The 19,111-nt window shown below is 39.9% G+C and overlaps 2 protein-coding genes across 2 annotated transcripts in view; both read right to left on the minus strand.

The window, feature by feature from the left end:
- The window catches only part of cxadr (CXADR Ig-like cell adhesion molecule), a 32,177-nt gene extending 16,870 nt beyond the window's left edge, over positions 1–15,307 (minus strand). The window contains exon 1 of the mRNA XM_072446703.1: positions 15,133–15,307. Coding sequence (XP_072302804.1) covers positions 15,133–15,184 — 52 coding nt within the window. The 5' untranslated portion in view covers positions 15,185–15,307. The remainder of the gene's footprint in view (positions 1–15,132) is intronic.
- A 1,443-nt stretch (positions 15,308–16,750) lies between these two features.
- btg3 (B-cell translocation gene 3) lies at positions 16,751–18,106 on the minus strand. Its single transcript, XM_072445580.1, is given in 5 exon segments — positions 16,751–17,090; positions 17,470–17,632; positions 17,717–17,764; positions 17,766–17,849; positions 17,930–18,106. Coding segments are annotated over 5 exon segments (648 nt in total). The 5' UTR covers positions 18,097–18,106; the 3' UTR covers positions 16,751–16,904.
- Between the last annotated feature and the right edge of the window lie 1,005 nt (positions 18,107–19,111).

Below are 19,111 nucleotides of genomic sequence, written 5' to 3' on the forward strand. Positions count from 1 at the left end.
GATAGTGAGCTGATAAACATCCTCACGAGAAACAGACCCAAATGTGCCAATACAGCCATCTGGGAGGATATTAAAAAGGAAATCACAGGCAAGCATAAAAACTGATGGAGTGTCGTAATGATAGATTTAGTGATTTGAATGACTGCAGACGTAGCAGAGAATTCAAGTTAGAACAAAAGATGTGTCAGAAGAGTTTATCCATAGCCATAGATCTTTATGGACGGATCAGCAGATTTAGCCAGTAATGCAAAAATAGTAATACAATGGCCAAAGTTGATTTCTTCAACAAAAAAGGATTTAAATAAAATCTCAGTCACAACTAGAAGTCTGAAATATTTTCATAGCCACAGGTATTGAGTTCCAAAGTCTGCAGGAGTTCACCTCTCAGAGCCACATGTCTCTGCGGGCCGGTGTCTCCTGTCACAGGACTTCTGCTCTCCAATCCCCAACCCCCCAAAAACAAACAGAGCGTCTGATACAGACCAGACCCCTGTGGGGCCCCAGTCCAGCCTTTGTCCAGAGCCCAACGCCAACTGTGATGAAAAGGTAGTGTCGCTGATCCAACACAAGAGCCACGAGAGCAGCTACTTCATTCACAGAAAAACGGAAGCTTCACAACTGCAGAATTCAGAATACTATAAAATACACATTTATACTGTAGGAGATCAGCTGAGAGGGAAGCAAAACAAATGATGGTTTACCAGCCGGAGGCTTCATTATGTCAGAAATGAACACATAACTAAGGCGGCTTAGAGCAGCAGAGCGTAAATGCAGTCCCCCTGAAAAATCACAGCAAATTAGGGATTAATGGCTTTTCTGGCTCACAACTATTTCAGTTTTTAACTTAATTAGAACAGATTGTAAAAAAAATTATAGGCTCTCCAAAACATAGTACTATACATTTCTGAATGTCCAGACTAATGTCCTGCCAAATATTTTTTCATTGTTTGAATTTTACAAAGAGTACCAATTTTCAAACAGTTTTTTCACTTGTAACTTGTTATGTTGATCAAATCAAGCACAATGTACAATCCCATAAAATCCTACAAAAACACCAATGTATGTTAAGTCAACAGGAGAGGTAAAGAGTGCTGGATGGAGTCCAGACAGCTAAAGTGATTATAGTGTGAGTCCAGGCCACAGACAGTTCATAGTGAGAACCACTGCACCTCCCAGAACATTCCTGGGTCCCTCCTTCACTTCTTCACATGAAGCAATACCTCTTTTGAAACTTTTCTTGTGCAGTGATGGCTTTTACTCTAACAACTTTAATTTTGTCTTAAGATAGATCCACATGGTTGATGCCTCACTTTCTGATCTCAATCATCTCCAAATCCAGCGTTTTAATTTGTAGTTCTCTGATCCAATGACCCATGCCCCAGCCCGGTCCATAATGTGGTTATATACTTTTGCAATGATCTGACATGGCTAATTTTAGACTCTCTTGCTTTGCTTTTTCTTTTTTGTTCTTATGAGCCTCCCTGATGTTTCACTTCTCACATTCTTTCTGGTGTTCTTTTTTGTGGATGTGGAATGCTCATCCTGTTTCACCTTTGTAAGATTTTTTTACATGATTTGCACTGAACTTCATATATTGTGTTGCATTTTTTCTCCTGTGGAATTTGTCTTTGGATGAACTAATTATTGGCAAAGTTTGAACAGCGTTTGAACAAGTTGAAAGGCTGGAGTAAGGAGGCGATTGAAATCAGAAAGTGAGGCACTGACAGCATTAACCACAACGACGGGGCCTTCCTCTCCCACGCATGGGACAAGCTACTCCAGAGACCAGCGGGAAACAGGAAGCGTGGCCATCCTGGACAACCTGCCAGGTCTGTCAGGCTGACCACGCCTCAGGAAGCAACATCAGCAGATGACACGTCACCAATGCCACCGAGATGGATCGCAGTTAAGCAGCCACAACATGTTTACAAGGTAATAACATCTCCTAATTGATGTATGGAATGATGGCTTTGTTGCCTTACAGTTTATGCCATTATTCTGAGAAAACACTTATTCCATTGTCTACTGCATTTCAAGACCTGGCCAAGGGGCCCCCCCAGCACCTATGTTGTCCAGGGTTCTGGTCTAAATTTAGACCACTGGCTATAGGACAAAACAAATTGGACTTGTGGACTCCTCTGTACAAATAACCGTTTTACAGATACAATACCAGCATTTGAGTCTATCTATACAAATACTATAAACTTGTACAGCATATATGTTATTGCAGGAGTACATGGCCAGTGGTTACGGCACAGATTTTGAAAGGATATCCAATAGCTGCTGAAAGCTCCCCGAGGACAGAGGCAAATGGTCTATTGACAAAATACTTTGTAATAACTGTGAAAACGTCAATTCCTTTACAAATGCCTTTGCAGCAGCACAGTGTGTACAGCCCCACATTGTGTCCACAGCACTTAGCACTGCAGAACATCACAGTCTGGCCTTCCTGTCCTCTGCACTTCAGCAGGACATCAAGATAAGACTGCCACTAAAAGATAACAAGATGGTTAATCCTTTTCCTTTTCACCACTCGGCTCCGTCCAGGACAGGCCTGATGTTAATAGTCTGGGGTCTGTGCTGCTCTCAGCTTCTCCGAGGCAGGTGTGGAGAGTGCACCTGAGTGTGGAGCCCAGTAGGACGCCACAGGCAAATACTGTCAGGACCTGTTAGAGTTTAACAGAGACCACTAGCTTGATTCATGCCTCCAGCTCAGACACTCATCCCAGACCACTCCAGTGTACACAGGCGCACAGGTGAATGTAGAATCAAGTTAAAAATAACCCCACCAGAAGCGTCAAAGAACCAATTGTACATTTTAGTCACTTTGCCACACTGGATATGGATGCTGAAAAAAACAGCTGTGACATTTAATGTGTGTTCAAAAAGATGTGCAGTCCCATAAGTAACTGTAATCCAAAAGACCCCAGACTGTCAAAGCCGCTGTAACACACATCATGGACAGACAGAACCACATTAGCATGTTGGTCCAGCAGTAAATTGGACCTCAGACCATGAAATTACTTCATACGGCACTGGCTGTGTTATTTTGTATACGGGGTGTGTTTGATGAAAGTTGCCACAACACACAAACAATACCAGCATTGAAGTATTGCGCATACTCAACTCCAGCAGAGTGTAGCCACGAAAAGAGCAAAAGCATCCATCTCGAGACCAGATCCAACGACATGCATTTGTCTATGTTTCCAAAGCTCCGGGGACTTGGAGACATGGACACGTGTTGGCTGATATAACAGTGATTAATCATTCATCACTGGCTCATTAAAGCAAGCTGCTGTATGGTGTTGGCATGTGCTCTGACTGATAACTCATGCCCCTTTATTGATTTGCTCTCCGTTCCCTGTACTTTAAGAGCACAGTGGCACATCTGGTAATATGACGGATACGAGGTTGATCCTTCTCCACAATAATTGGCCAGAGAAGGCAGACTGCTCAGGCAGCTCTCAATGTGTGTATGAATTAAACATAGCTCCATTAAGACACTTAACAGCTGGTTCTTGGGGAACTCAGTAGTGAGGAGTAGAGCCCTTTGTGCCTGCTTATTAATACAGCAGCACTCCAGATAAAGGCTGGTGGTAATGTGCATTCGGACCATCATAAAGCCACTGCCACAAGGCTATTTTCAGAGCAATCTCATCTCTCTGGAGGCCAACCGGGCCAGCTGCCGATTTCCTCACATGGTGGCGAGATGCACTACGGTAATTAAATGGCTGTTATGGTGAGCTGACCTTGCCGTGGTTAGGTGGCCGATCCCTTCCTATAGTTGGCAAACAGATGCACTGCTCATCCTAGTAATAGATGCAGGAATGAGCACACGGATACGGCAGCAGAGTGCTAGAAAACCTGAATTCCGAGCAGCAAAATCAATGTGAAACTCAAGGAAAGGATGATGGGACATTGATTTGTGATTCTTGAATGTGGCTTTGCTTTGTTTTGGGGGTGTATTACACATGAGAACAATGGATAAAAACTTGGAAATAAACCCCACACAATAAAACCCACACCACCAGCAAAAACAAGTAAATTGCATGAATAGAACAAAGTTGACCTTTTCCTAAATAATTTTACAATCATCTGGGTCTTTGTCAAAACTAGAATAAGAGCACATTATATTTTTAAAAATCGCTATTCTTCTGTGTTGCAAGTTACATTTAGATACATAAAAAATAGTGCTTTAAATCTTCATTGTGATATCAAAATCAGTATCAAGCCTTTTCCCCTAGTATCAAAATTGAAATGTTATTATTGTAGCAAAAATACTCCTGTAGTGACTTTGCCTCTGCCCCGGGACGACAGATGAAACTGAGCTTGCAGCCAGCTTTGCTCAGTGCAGTATTCAGTATTTTTAGTCTATTTTCCTGCCAACCTCTTCTTCTACTGGTCAGCCTCTTTACAGCTCTGAATGAGGATTTAACCAATCACAGAAAAGTGTGCTTTCAGAAGTAGAAAATTACTTTATTTACAAAATAAAAGGCAATAGGAAAATTGCACATAATAGAAACAAATATGGAACGTCTACGGCCGCTGCACTAGCGCTGCACTAGCGCTGCATAGAGCTGGGTTGAAATAATCGATTTTCCGATTTTTAATCAATTTGCATATTAATGACCGATTATCGATTCGTACATCCATTTTTTTTTTTTTAATTAATTAAAATTCTTTTCTACATTTCCCTCAGTGAACTTCAAACTACCTTCAAGAAAGATAATTCAGGACTCCTGGATTATCTTTCTTGAAGGTAGATTGACCCTTAACCTTTTCATCAGTCTTCCATCAGTAACTACCAATACTTGTAAGATTTGCTGTTTAATATTGATATAATACTAGTTTTGCTATGTTGCTTCTCTACACAGTCATGAAGTGAAGGAAACGGTTCAAATACATTTTTCATTTTTAATAAAATTAACCACCGGATTGAATCAAAATCGGATCGAATTGGATGGGATCTGAGAAATCGAAAAAATCTATTTTGAAACGTAAAAATCGGAATCGAATCGATTCTTGAAATTTGAATCAAAACCCAGCTCTAGCGCTGCACTAGGGCTGCACTAGGGCTGCACTAGCGCTGCACTAGGGCTGCACTAGCGCTGCACTAGGGCTGCACTAGCGTTGCACTAGGGCTGCACTAGGGCTGCACTAGGGCTGCACTAGCGCTGCACTAGCGCTGCACTAGGGCTGCACTAGCGCTGCACTAGCGTTGCACTAGGGCTGCACTAGGGCTGCACTAGGGCTGCACTAGGGCTGCACTAGGGCTGCACTAGGGCTGCACTAGGGCTGCACTAGCGCTGCACTAGCGTTGCACTAGCGCTGCACTAGGGCTGCACTAGGGCTGCACTAGCGCTGCACTAGCGCTGCACTAGCGTTGCACTAGGGCTGCACTAGGGCTGCACTAGGGCTGCACTAGGGCTGCACTAGGGCTGCACTAGGGCTGCACTAGCGTTGCACTAGGGCTGCACTAGGGCTGCACTAGGGCTGCACTAGGGCTGCACTAGCGCTGCACTAGCGCTGCACTAGCGCTGCACTAGGGCTGCACTAGCGCTGCACTAGGGCTGCACTAGCGCTGCACTAGCGTTGCACTAGGGCTGCACTAGGGCTGCACTAGGGCTGCACTAGGGCTGCACTAGGGCTGCACTAGGGCTGCACTAGCGCTGCACTAGGGCTGCACTAGGGCTGCACTAGCGCTGCACTAGCGCTGCACTAGCGCTGCACTAGCGTTGCACTAGCGCTGCACTAGGGCTGCACTAGCGCTGCACTAGCGCTGCACTAGCGCTGCACTAGGGCTGCACTAGGGCTGCACTAGGGCTGCACTAGGGCTGCACTAGGGCTGCACTAGCGCTGCACTAGGGCTGCACTAGGGCTGCACTAGGGATCCTTTTACTATGATGCTTCATTCTGTCCAGGGAGGGCTGCATCCAATATAATCCCTCGTAATGCTCTGTTGTGAAACTAAGTTTTCACAATGTTTTTTTTGCCTGGGCGGTGCCAGAAGAGATTAGTAACAGCTTTATAACAAAGCAAAGTACAGCACAGTTTAACAGATTATTCTAAATTAATGCATTATTGACACTATAAAAACTGTAACAAATACAAGACATACAAAATATTTATGAAAATGCTCTATCCTAATTTACTTTAGGATTCAAATGTGTATTATATAGTTCTGAACTTCTGACAATTGTAGTGTTTCACATATTGCGTCAGGTGAGAAGTGTAATTTAATAATACAAACAATATTGTTCTTAGAAATATTTAAAAACAAATGGGCCATTGTGGATGACGGCCTTGTTCTCTAGAACACATTTTTAATGTACTAATATTGTTGCCTAGAATTTGACATAATGATTAAACAATGAGTAAACAACCCCACAAAGCGTGACTTAAAGCTATCTCAAAGCATAAAACAAACCCTGTGGAACTAAGATTAAATAATATAAACAAAACCTGAAATATAGTATGGTAGAGGTACTAAAAACGTCTCTCTCGACTTTTTCCACCCCCACTCAAACCTAAAACCAATTTCTGCTTCTGGTCACTTATTTACCGAACCATATTTTTTAGATTCGACACACAATTATCTGTGTTAATGTTCTTAGCAAAGCACTGGATTATCTCTGCAAGAGGAAATATATAATCATCTTCCCACAGCGCAGGCCTATGGAGGACAAAAACTGAAATTATCTGCGAATAATGTAGTATGTTACGCTATGTGGAAGGAATTAGGATTGGAAACATATTTAGTAGAGCTGGGTTGAAAAAAATCGATTTTCCGATTTTTAATCGATTTGCATATTAATGACCAATTATAGATACGTTTTTTTTATTTTTTATTTTACTTATTTTTTTTATTAAAAATAAATAAATAAATAAAAATAATAATAATAATATCGCCACGCCGCCGCCACGCCGCCGCCACACCGCCGCCACGCCGCAAGAGGAGGGGGCGCTAACGCGCCCCAATTGTCCTTTTATTACGCCTACTGCTGAATCTGTGACGCTGTCACATCTTCTCCCCTTTGTTTTACCATCAAAAAGCAATTTTATTTTGAATTCTTGGCAAAATGTGCGGCTTTGCCGCACAGACACCGTGACTCTTTGAATGAAAATGTGGATAACTTTTGATGGTCTTGAAGATGAGTCTCACCAAATTTCAGGTTAATAGGGCTGACGCCCTGGGAGGAGTTTGTGAAAGTCTAAAGTGTAAACATGTTCTGGCGATTTCCCCATTGGAATAACATGAAAGGTTTCGGTCATCGTTACGGCAACGCCATAACAATTATGACATGAGTCATTGACTTTTTTGATGGGGATGCTAAAATTGAGTTGTGTGTCAAATTTCATATAATTTCGCAAAACTAAACATTTAACCTCCATATAAAATCTGTAGGGGGCGCTGTGGCGCCAAATGAATTTATTTCACTTCAAGTAGGTTTAGGGCAAAGAGTTTAACAACTGATTCTAATTTGACGCAATTCGGACTTTATCTGCGCAAACGGCAGAAATTTTAAATATGGGAGATTTCTGAAATTCTAGCTACAGTTTGCGGCTTCGCCGCACAGAGACCGTGAGAGGTATCAATGTAATTTGGATAACTTTTGATGTCCCACTCCTCAGTAGCATTTTCACCAAATTTCAGCTTTTTAGGGCCAACGCCCTGGGAGGAGTTCGTAAAAGTACGACGTTTGGAAAAACTCCGAAGTCATGTTTAGCCATTTTTGAAGCAATATGGCCGACATTTGGTTGGGCGGACGGCGTTGCCGTAATAATATTTTTTACTTCTCTTGTCACCATCTACCTCTGCGCCAAATTTCATGATTCTACGATCAGATTTGTTTTGGGTCATTTCCCATCTCTCAATGCATTTTTGGTACATTTGGGGGCGCTGACGCGCCAATTTTTTTAATTTTAGAAAAGGGAAATAGCCAGAATGTAGAGAGGCACGATTTTTAGAGGCGTGCAAATTTTTGTGACTTTTCGTCAATGTTCACTGGGTGAAAAATAGGGGGGTTGGTCCCGAGAAGAAGAAGAAGAAAGAAAGAAAGAATAATATTCCGATGCGAAAACAATGTTTCCCATTTTTCAAATATCATAAACTATACATTTTCGGAAAGCGCTCGCGCTTTCCTACCTCATGGTGTGGGTCCCTGGTCACTGACGGGTACTTTCGATAATTTTGAGTGGGCTCCGCCCACTTTGTGTTTTTGGCCCTCTATACAGTAATAATGTTCAATTTTTGCCTTACATGCTTATATGCACGGAACATGCAAGAGATGGGGAACGTATTCGTGAGCTACTTAGCGCAAATGAGTGCTTTATATGGGGATGACGACCGCTTCGCGGTCGTCATCCCAATGTAAAGTGCTCGTTTAGTGCGAACTTTTGCACGGGCTTCGCCCGTTTACAACGGTAATGTTCCATTTTCCTACAACTAATTAGTATGCACGGGGCGTGCATGAGTGGAGGAGTGCGTTAGTGAGTGTTTGGAAGTGGGCGAGCGCTTCGCGCTCGATTTTGTGCGCACTACGTGCGCACTTTCGCAGCCGTGCTTCGCACGGCCTTACGAGATTAATAGGCCTCTCGCCAGCTTGTGGCGCTCGGGCCTAATAAAATTTGAAATTATATATATATATATATATATATATATATATATATATATATATATATATATATATATATATATATATATATATATATATATATATATATATATATATATATATATATATATATATATAATTTATTTATTTTTGAAAAATGCTCAACGTTTACATTTTATACTTCCAGTTTCAGTACTGGCAGTGTGTGAGCAGTTTAAAAATAAAAATGCTTTTGGTAGCAACCGCTTTAGGGTGAATTCTTAATTATTTTCAAGCATAATAATAATGCACTGGTTAGTGTCCCAGTAGGAATCCATTGTTGCAGATGTAGTCACCTCAATGATGTCCTCCATTTATTGTCCTGAATTATCTTTCTTGAAGGTAGATTGACCCTTAACCTTTTCATCAGTCTTCCAGCCATCAGTAACTATCAATACTTGTAAGATTTGCTGTTTAATATTGATATAATACTTGTTTTATTATGTTGCTTCTCTACACAGTCATGAAGGGTTACAAAAAAGCATAGATTATAATCTTATTTCCTCAATGATTTGTTTAATTTACATATTTAGTAAAAACATGTCAATCTGTGGCATGCAGAGTGCACTTGTCATTTTTGTTTCACACAGAGCTTGTTACACGCAGACCTGCCGTTACTAAAGCACAACAGAGAAGAGAGCCACGTATTTTAATCTTACAAGTGACGAGTGTGAAAGAGCACGGAGGAGCATGATTATGAAGTGATTGGGACACTTTGCTCACTACTTTCTCCTTGCTATGGGTCACTTGACTCAGAGTTTTAAAAAGTCCACAAAACAGATAAAAAATTATGTACGTAATAAATATTGTAGTATCTGTCTGGAACTCACATATTTATGGACAAATAACCACCATACAAGTCATAGATATCACATTCAACAACAAACGCACTGGATTGTTCAACTTTTAAAAGCTAAGGAAACAGCTAACGCTAGCAAGTGTTTTGTTCATATTCTTCTGCTTCATTCGTGTTGTCCCCAGTTAAAGACCTGTTGTTTTTACGACTCTTGCAATGCATGGTGGTCTATATTGCTGTACACTACTTTTCAAGGTGCATTGTGGCAAATTTGGACATTCGGACACCACTCAAGAATGGCGTGGCCTATGAATGGAACAATATGGACGTTCAGACGGTTTCCCTCAACATAAAGTTTTACAAACAAGTTTTTTTATTTTAAAGAAATAGAGGATTTTTGGCGCACAATCTGAAACTCATATTCCTTGTAGCGTTGACAGCGGAGTAGTTCTCACACATTCCCTGCGTGCTATTGCACAGGCTCGTTCCCAGGATAGCAGTAGAACGTTTCCCTGACTGCGCATGTGTGTGTTTAGCGAATTCCTTCATTATACAGTACAAAAATTACGACAGAGAAAGACTGTGTTCGAGCTCAGAAGAGACGGAAATCTCGCTTCCGCACGTGGTTTGATGGTAGGTGGAGTCTTGGAAACAACAGGAGGGTGGGGGGTGAGTGTGCGCAAGCGAATAAAAAAAAAAAAAAGGCACTAACAGTCGCTCGAGTTCTCAAATCGGCGAAAAAATCCACTATTAATTCTTTAAGTTATATGACATAAACGCAAATTAATTCATAGCTACTGTAACTGTTTACAAGTCTGGTAACAATTTATTTAGTCCTTTATATACAAACAGAACAGCTTGGACAGGGATGTTGCCGTTTGGGGACATACTTATGTGAAACTAAAAATAAAATGTGTTTTTAATATGTTTTAAATGGATTACGGAATGAACAAGCTTATTCGATTAATCGAAGAAAAAAAATCAATAGATTACTCAATTACTCAAATAATCGATAGCTGCAGCCCTAGATTGCGCTGACACCATAGAACCACGGAAGCAGATTCTCATGTGCAAATTATGATGTGTGAGGAAAAAGGGTTGATACAGAGTTGTAAAAATGTATTGTTCTCGGTTTTAAAACTCTCCTGCTTATGGTGATGGCAGGTTCCGTGCCAGTGAAGTCACATTACGAGCAGAGGGTGCAGTAGTGCTGGACATCAAATGGCTAAGTGATGAATGTGCTTGGGGCTCGTTTATCGGCCTATGGTGCGGCACGGTGATGATGACCGATGGACTCTGGATAGCAGGGACTAGCCGCGCTGCACTCACCTTTTCCAATACATGGATGTGCAGAAACTGATACACATTAAGGAGCATGCAAACAAAGTCAAAGTCACAATGTTGCCAGTTCCAACTGAACATTGGCGAAGCATGGAAGCTCGCATGAGATAGTCTTCTGGCCTCTAAGCAATCAGGCCTGACCTTTACGAACCCATGGGCCACTAATTTGAATCATTGATCCAAAACTGTTCCGCAGCTTAACTCACTGGACATTATTGTATGCTTGATTAACATACCGGTGAGGGCGCTGCGGTCGGAAGGTCAATTCTTTGGTCAAAGCATTAGAGAAATTAGAAGACATAGAACTTGAAATATCTGTCAGTGTAACATTGACTTTATGACCAAGGGGCTCAAATAAAATGAAGCCAATATATCTTCCATAATAACGCCTTGGCAGCAGCCCAGGAGGCACTTGTACTCACTACCTGTGAAAAAGAAATGAGCTCAGAATACAGAGCGGCCGGGCAGCTATTAACAGGACTCAGAAACAAGAGCCACTATTAATCACTCTCACGGATTCTCCAGCAGGCAATTTGTCCATTCAGTAATTCGGAAATGAAATGGATGGAAAATGTGGAGGAGGTGGAATAATGTGGCAAGGTAGAGGCGTTACGAGGGCTTCAAAGAGGTGAGCAGGAGTTGGCACAGGACTCTTACTTACTTAATGCTGGCATGTTGAAATATTAATGTCTGTGAATATTCATGTGCGGTCGTCCCCGTCATCAGGCGTGGAGGACAAAGCAGAGTCTCTGGAGTGTAATCCAATCCAATGCGTTCTTGCTTTTATTTTCAAGGACAGTGGCTGGAGGCAAAGAGTGCTGGTTGCTAGACTGAGGCAAGGCTGTGGGTGCAACATGTTTGGATGCAGTAGTAGTCTGACGTGACAGGTGGGTCCTGACCAGCGCACGTGGAACGGTGACCCAGAGTCCTCGCTGTCAGTTTGAGTCCGGGAAAAGCAGCGGCGCGAATGAAACTCCAGAGGCAGTACACATTTCCTGCACAATCTCACTTTGAATATGGCAGATTTTTATAATAATCCCATTCAAGTGGTCTGAAAATAAACATTTAGTTCATTGCATCTGCATCAGTCTGAGGAGACCAGCATTCAAACCACCGCCCAATATATTGTGTCGCTCTACAATTTACACAAACATGTCCAGAATGCTTTGGAGCCAAAAAGCACATCTTAGGAGTCAAAGAACTTATCAAAAAACATAAAAACGGCAATATATTTATCGATATATGTGTATTGTGAACATAATTTCACTATAAATTACTGAGTTATACACTTGTTGACCTGCTGACAGCTGATTAAGGCTGAATCTGCCTCTGTGGAAAGGTGAAGTAATCATAGGACAGTTGTGTTCTGATCGTACAGGCAGTGTGAAGATAAAATTCATATGTATTTTGTTACTCTACATAATCAAAACAAAATGTGTGTAAATTGTGAACAAGGCTATCCATTTATCAGGACATGAATTGTATCAAGTTCTGAGTATCTAGATACGTATGTATTGAGGTATTAGGCAATACCCACCCCTACTATCCATACACTTTTTGAGCAATACTTCAGCAATTGTAATTTAGCACATATTTGCTGCGTTGTAAAAGCATTGTGTATAATATAAATAACAGATATATTATCTGGGATTCCAAAAGACAAAAGATTTTTGGCAGTATCACTCACTCATTAACAGTCACAAATATTAGAATTTGTCTTGTTCAGTGATGCTCATGGAGCTTGCTGTTAAGAGCAGGACACATACAGTAAAGGTTAGGGACACAATACACTGAAGTTCTACTGTTCAAAACATGGAACATATGTTAAAAGAGGATCTCGTACATGAGGTACTGTACATATGAGAAGGGGGAAGGGAGGATTTCTGGGTAAACTGAGCATTGTGCCTGCGACAAGTGTCTCTGTTTTCAAAAGGTAACCAGGCAACGGGCTCCGGTCAGGGCCTTTGCTCTGTAGCTTATCAGGTAGCTGCATTCACAGCCTGCTGATAGTGCACCAGGTTTTGTTTGTCTTAGATTTGTGGTATTGCTCTCCCAAAAGCCGAGTGCTCGGACAAGGCAGGCTCTGTGTCGAAAAGCACTGACGGGAAGAAAAATGTATCCATGAATAACAAAGTACCGTAAATGTTCACCAAACCACAATGTAAGGCAACAACTGGTATGCAGATACAAAATATAAAAGATAAAAAAATGTTACATATTAAGAGAATGACTCATATTCAATAACAAAATGGAAGGTTATTCGACAAGTGCCAAGAAGAGGACCGGTCCTCTTCTGTGTCACAGACGGAGGTATAGATTTCAGAACAGCACAACAAAGAAAGGTACAAGTCCACACAATATACCTTTGTCAAATACTTAAGTCTTTCAAAACAACTACTTTGACTCAAACCTCAACTATACATTCTGAAATTATAAACAGAAATAGGGGAACTGCTTTGTTCTACTGAATAAATAAATAAATAAATACCTTAATTGGATAACTTTGGAAAGAAATCCATCACGAAGAAATGGACACACAATGAACCGATGATTAAGGACCGGACTGAAACTATACCTTATATTCGAAAAATGAACATGTAGGAATAATATATATAACCCTAAGGATATATATAATATATATATATAATATATATATATATATATATATATATAATATATATATATATATATATATATATATATATATATATATATATATATATATAATGACTTAATTTGAAAATTTACTTATTTAACAGACTTTTAACTAAGTGGGATATTTATGTCCCACAAGATGAGCCGTAAATTGATTTGATTTCAGTCAATGTTCTGGGCCACTTGTATTTTGTAGTTTTTTGCTCTCTTGTGTTTTGTTCCACGTTCGATGTTAAGTATGTTTACTTATTTTAATAGAGAGAAAGAAAAAAGACAAATAGAGGAACTTAATACAAACACAATACACTACTATATGCTGACATTGACGAACATATAATCTGTCAAAATTACTAAAATAAATTAGAACAAACTACACGTCTCCAACTATCATGTGGGTATATATAAGAATTATAATACATATAGTGGGGGTAAACAAATACTTCAGCACACAAAACGCAGATAAGTGTGGACAAGCTGAAGAAAGAAAAAATCAAATGTTATTTTGTCATTAAGCAGCGGTTAATGAAATGTTGTACCACATCAGAACCAAATATTATGAGTCTGGCAAATATTGTTCTTGTCTGCTGAGGTGGAACAGCATCCAAACGACAGGGCCATGACGCCATTAAGATGGTAATGAGCCTCAAAGTGTACACAAGTGTTTGAATCAGCAGACAAAAGACCATATACTGTCCCTTTTTTCATCTGAGGGGTTTAGGAGACACAAAACAAAAGCTTTCCTCATTACAAAACCTTTTACTAATCAGCACACAGGAATGTCACTGTTGTGTCCCGGGCCGGGCTTTATGGCTGCCAATCAGAGCGTTCTGTGTCACATCTCTGGGATTTGGAACCTCTGGAGAAGTAGAACAGTCAAAAGTTTCACATCATTGTTCACAGTGGGAGGAGCCTAAGGATAGTTTCAGTCGAAATTCCAGCCACGCCCAGCTCACAGGAAATAAGTCAATATTATAAAGGAAATAATTAACCCACTGCTGTATCAAAATGTAAACTATATTATAATTATGCACATGCGATTTGAATAAAAATATGTTTCAAAGTCACTGAGACAAGAAGGTTTGATTTAGACTTTCATTTGGTTAGACTCATAGCTTCTGTTTATTAAAAAATACCAAATAATAACTAGTGCTATTGTAAAATTTGGGGTCCGTGATGGAGGAGGCAGATGGCAGACAGAGGCAGCTTCAAGTCCAGCAGCTACAGGTTTGAAACGCGGATCAAGCTTTTGTGTGAATTCAAGTGCCAGTCGATGCACAAAAAAGAAAGAGCTCCTAATAATGGAAGAAAAGGAACATACAACGTTAAAGAGGAGAGTGGGAATCAGCGTTTACTGTGGATAAACACGGGGTTCTACTGCATTAGACACCAGAATATCGGGTTAAAACGATATTACAGGCAACTTAAAGCACCCAGTTTATGTTTTGGCTTTTTGTCAGGTGACCTTCGCTCGAAGACGTTCCCAGAAATGTTCAAACTCACATTTGTTCACAACACGCAACATATGAATGTGTCACATCTCAGCACAAACCGAATAATAAACGAGGGAAATGTGATTTTTCCACACTAAGTTGTTCCGTGGAGCTGCGGGTAATGGTGACCAGCAGCGCGCGCGAGGCGACTGGCCGCGGTTTGGTTAAAGTACAATAAAAGTAGACGTAAACTTACCGATAACGAAGGTCATCATCGCGCAGCAGAAGCGCGTTGTAAAGAGCTCCATGTCTGTGTCTTCTGCTCCGGGACAAGCTCACAAACTTAATCGGACAAGTTTTGTAGAGATCGTGGTCCGCGGCTGTTTGGCTCGACTGATGCCTCCAAACTCCGCTCCTCCCGCTGCACTCAGCGCTCTGCAGGTGCACCGGGCACCGCGGAGCCGGGGGCGCGTCACTGGGCGCGCGCGCAGTCACGTGACACAGGCGCAACGACTACAGGCAACAGCGACACCTGCTGGACGTGTCACTGTAACTGTGGTCCCCAAACTGTCTCACGACTCCGAGACATACGGTTGTTAAGTGTTATTGCATTATCTAAAATCTACCAAAACTGTGCCTTTTGAGTCATCAGACTTTGATGGAGGAATAACTAATAATAGTTAGTCAAGATATACGTTTTAAAGTTGATTTTGTTTGTGGCGTTGTAAATCTATTCTATACGTTGTATAGATATTATAATTGCTTCTGTCACTTAAAATGGCATATTTTGCTGTGCCGGAAATTCAATGTTGACAATTTTGATTACATATTTCAACAACAAAATTATATTTTTATCAAACCTTCTGATGTTTTGGTGAACTTTTGCTGATAATTGGTTGTACTTTTTCTGAACAAAATTATCATGTTTGTGTCCGCAATTTGGACTTACCACCCACTCATACATTTTTCTTTGAAAAGTATTTTTGTATTTTATTTAAACTTTTAAATACATAAGACCAGAAAACTCTAATTAGAAAATATACTTTTTTGATGTGTTGTAAATTGTAGCCATTTCACAAAAAACGTCTCATGACCGATAATAAAAAATAAAACTATTTTGTGCCTGAGGTGATAAAATGTGTTTGGAAAGTTAAAGGTGCCCTTTATATAGTGGATATGTTCAAAATGGTATTTAAAAATATTTGTTTTTCAGAAATTTAATTGAATGACCTAAAATCATTCAAAGCACCCCCTAGTCAGTGCTTGCTGTACTCCATGTTAGGAAACTGTGACTGCAAAAATAATATCTAGTTGATATTAGGTTATAAATTAATCAACAACTACAATATATTCTAGAGAGAGGCACACTATCATCCACTATCTATGCATTTTAATACATTTTAAGTATAGAACCACTATCTATGCATTTTAATACATTTTAAGTATAGAAATGTATGAATAAAACATTGTCTCAGTGTTGTATCGCTACAATCTTTTGAAAATTTCCCAACATAAAAACTAAATAAAATCTATTTTGAAAAAAATGCAAAAGCCTATTTAATGATCCTGTTAAAGATGTATACTGTACTGCACCAAAGGAAACAAAATGCATGCCACAATACAATACACAGAATACAAAATGCTTAAATATTTATTTCACAAATTCCACTTAGAGTAAGTAGAAACCCATCTTGATGATCATAATCAGCACTTGCATAATCAATAACAGGGGAATTCTTTTAAATAAAACTTCAGCCTTGAAATCTACACAATCTACACAATTAACAAAATAAAGTATTTACCTCTTAGGACAAAATGGTACAATAAACATTTCACAATTATAAAAATAAAGTATGACTATGTTTCTTTCATATAAAAGTGATTTTGAAAACTCTAACAAATTGTCTAAAGTGCAAAAATGTTATCAATATAAAAAATATAAGTATAAAAAGGTCTAGTTTCAAAAACATTGGTCAGTCATTTGAGACTTTCCAGGCTTTAATGTCTAAAGTGAACAGCCATGATGTTCTAGTACTGATGGAAGTGTGTCTGCGCTCCCCAGTATCTGCAGTGGCGTCTTTGGGCCCACAGATGTTGCCGGCTCATGTGGCTCTGCACAGGATTGTGGCGATGTCTTGACATGTGTAGTGGTTTTGGAAAGATGTGGCCGCTTCCCGTTGTCATCTTGGAATGCCAATGAACTGAATGGTTTGCCTATGGGACAAATACGGGACAAATACTTACATTAGTATCAGTAATAGAAGGAGCGATGGGTGGGTAAAAGTGACAACAATTAATACAGTGATTTTTTTGTGTTTCTTAAACAATATCTGGGTTGAGTCAGGTATGTGAATGGACCATAAAAATAACAACAAAAGAGCAGAAATATCAATTCATACTATTGTTTGGGAATTACACAAGACTTTTCTGTCTCTTGTGGTCATTTTTACATTTACATTATGGACGATATACTCTATATTCTAATTTTGCATGTCTCCAAAACAATTCCAATATTATCAATATCAAAGATAAATATGCTACTTCTAGCCGACACACGAAACAGATAAATAAAATAATTCCAAAAAATAACTACCTGAGTATTACACTGGTGATTTGGTATGGTGAGAGGGGCATTATGTGTGTGGTAATCTGACGTTACGCTCTCCAGGGCTCTGGTCACCATCTTTGCAATGTCTTTTTCAACCACATCTTTGGACATCGATGCCAGAGAAAAGCAAGATTTGATCTCCTCAAATCTAAAATAGAAACCCAAACCCCAAACCATTAAAATGTAGTAAGATGTTAGCTTTGTTAAATATTTTAATCACTTCAAACCTGACCTGCAACAAACTTCCCCGGGATCCACCCATAATGTCAGCTCATGTGGTCAGCTCTTGGTACTGAATCCCACTTTCCTGACAAGCTCGAAGAAGCTCTGGATCCTCCCTGTAAAATCCATTAATACATATACACCTGGAATGAAATTCAAACTTCATTACTATGTTCTCTTGTCCAGTGTAAATTGAAGCCCAATAACGTATGGTTGAGATGACCTGTATGCCCGGCCTTTGCTGGGATTGTCAGGATACCAGTGCCCCTGGAATTTCTCTTGGAGAGCGACAGCAAGTCTCTCAACAAAAAGGTCAATCTTCTCTGTATTATGACTGCTTTTTAGACAACCTTTCAGAAAAAATATCACAACTGCAATTTCCTTCTTCATTTTTGGTCAATGATCTAGTTTCTGTAACAAAAGAACGCATAATGACATTGTTTTTATTGAGCAGAACAACAAAAGCAGCCCTTATGAACATGTCCAACTATCTTAAGCTGTATTTCAAGTCTGTCAGTTTATATTGAATATACCAAAACTATAACAGTAGTATTTTACTTGACGTTACTTAAGTTGCTTTCAAAGATACTCCTGATTACTAGGGATCTGAGAACGTTTACTACATGCTGTTTTAAAAGACGCGTTTCTTGAAATGTGAATTGCTTCAGAATACTGCAAGTTGCTATGGCTACGGTCTCATGTCACGTCATCACGTCTCGGTTGTTCCAGAAGGCGGGCTGTGACGCACAACTTCCGGGTAGACCACGTTGTCAATGAACTTACGGTAAATATAAAACAAACTAAATCTTTAAAATGGAACACGTTCTACAGGACTCACGCCAGGTCATTTCAAACATGTTTCAAATGTTTCTCATCACTTATGGACATTGACCCTAGCATGCTAGCTTAAACTAGCCTGTTATTAAAATATGAACACAATTATTTTCATGAACGTATACAGTATTAAACATAAACATATCACTCACAAAATGTATGACCTACCTTGAGTAGTTTTCGTGTTCTTTGTCTCACGTCTTCGCTGACACACATTACACATGTCATCATTGAACATATGAACTAACTGCAGAGTCCCAGAGAGTTTGAACCCCGTCCCGTCCCGTCCCACTCATGTCCCACTACAGGACACGTGGTCATGTGACACTCACGCTCTTCTACCATTACTACCACCACTATTATATTACCACCACCACTATTATATTACCACCACCACTATTATATTACCACCACCACTATTATATTACCACCACTATTATATTACTACCACCACTATTATATTACCACCACTATTATGTTACCACCACTATTATATTACTACCACCACTATTATATTACCACCACTATTATATTACTACCACCACTATTATATTACCACCACTATTATATT

Source organism: Eucyclogobius newberryi, unplaced genomic scaffold (genome assembly GCF_026437365.1).
Source record: "Eucyclogobius newberryi isolate DKJ021-1_F unplaced genomic scaffold, fEucNew1.0.hap1 SCAF_15, whole genome shotgun sequence".
Lineage (NCBI taxonomy): Eukaryota > Metazoa > Chordata > Actinopteri > Gobiiformes > Gobiidae > Eucyclogobius > Eucyclogobius newberryi.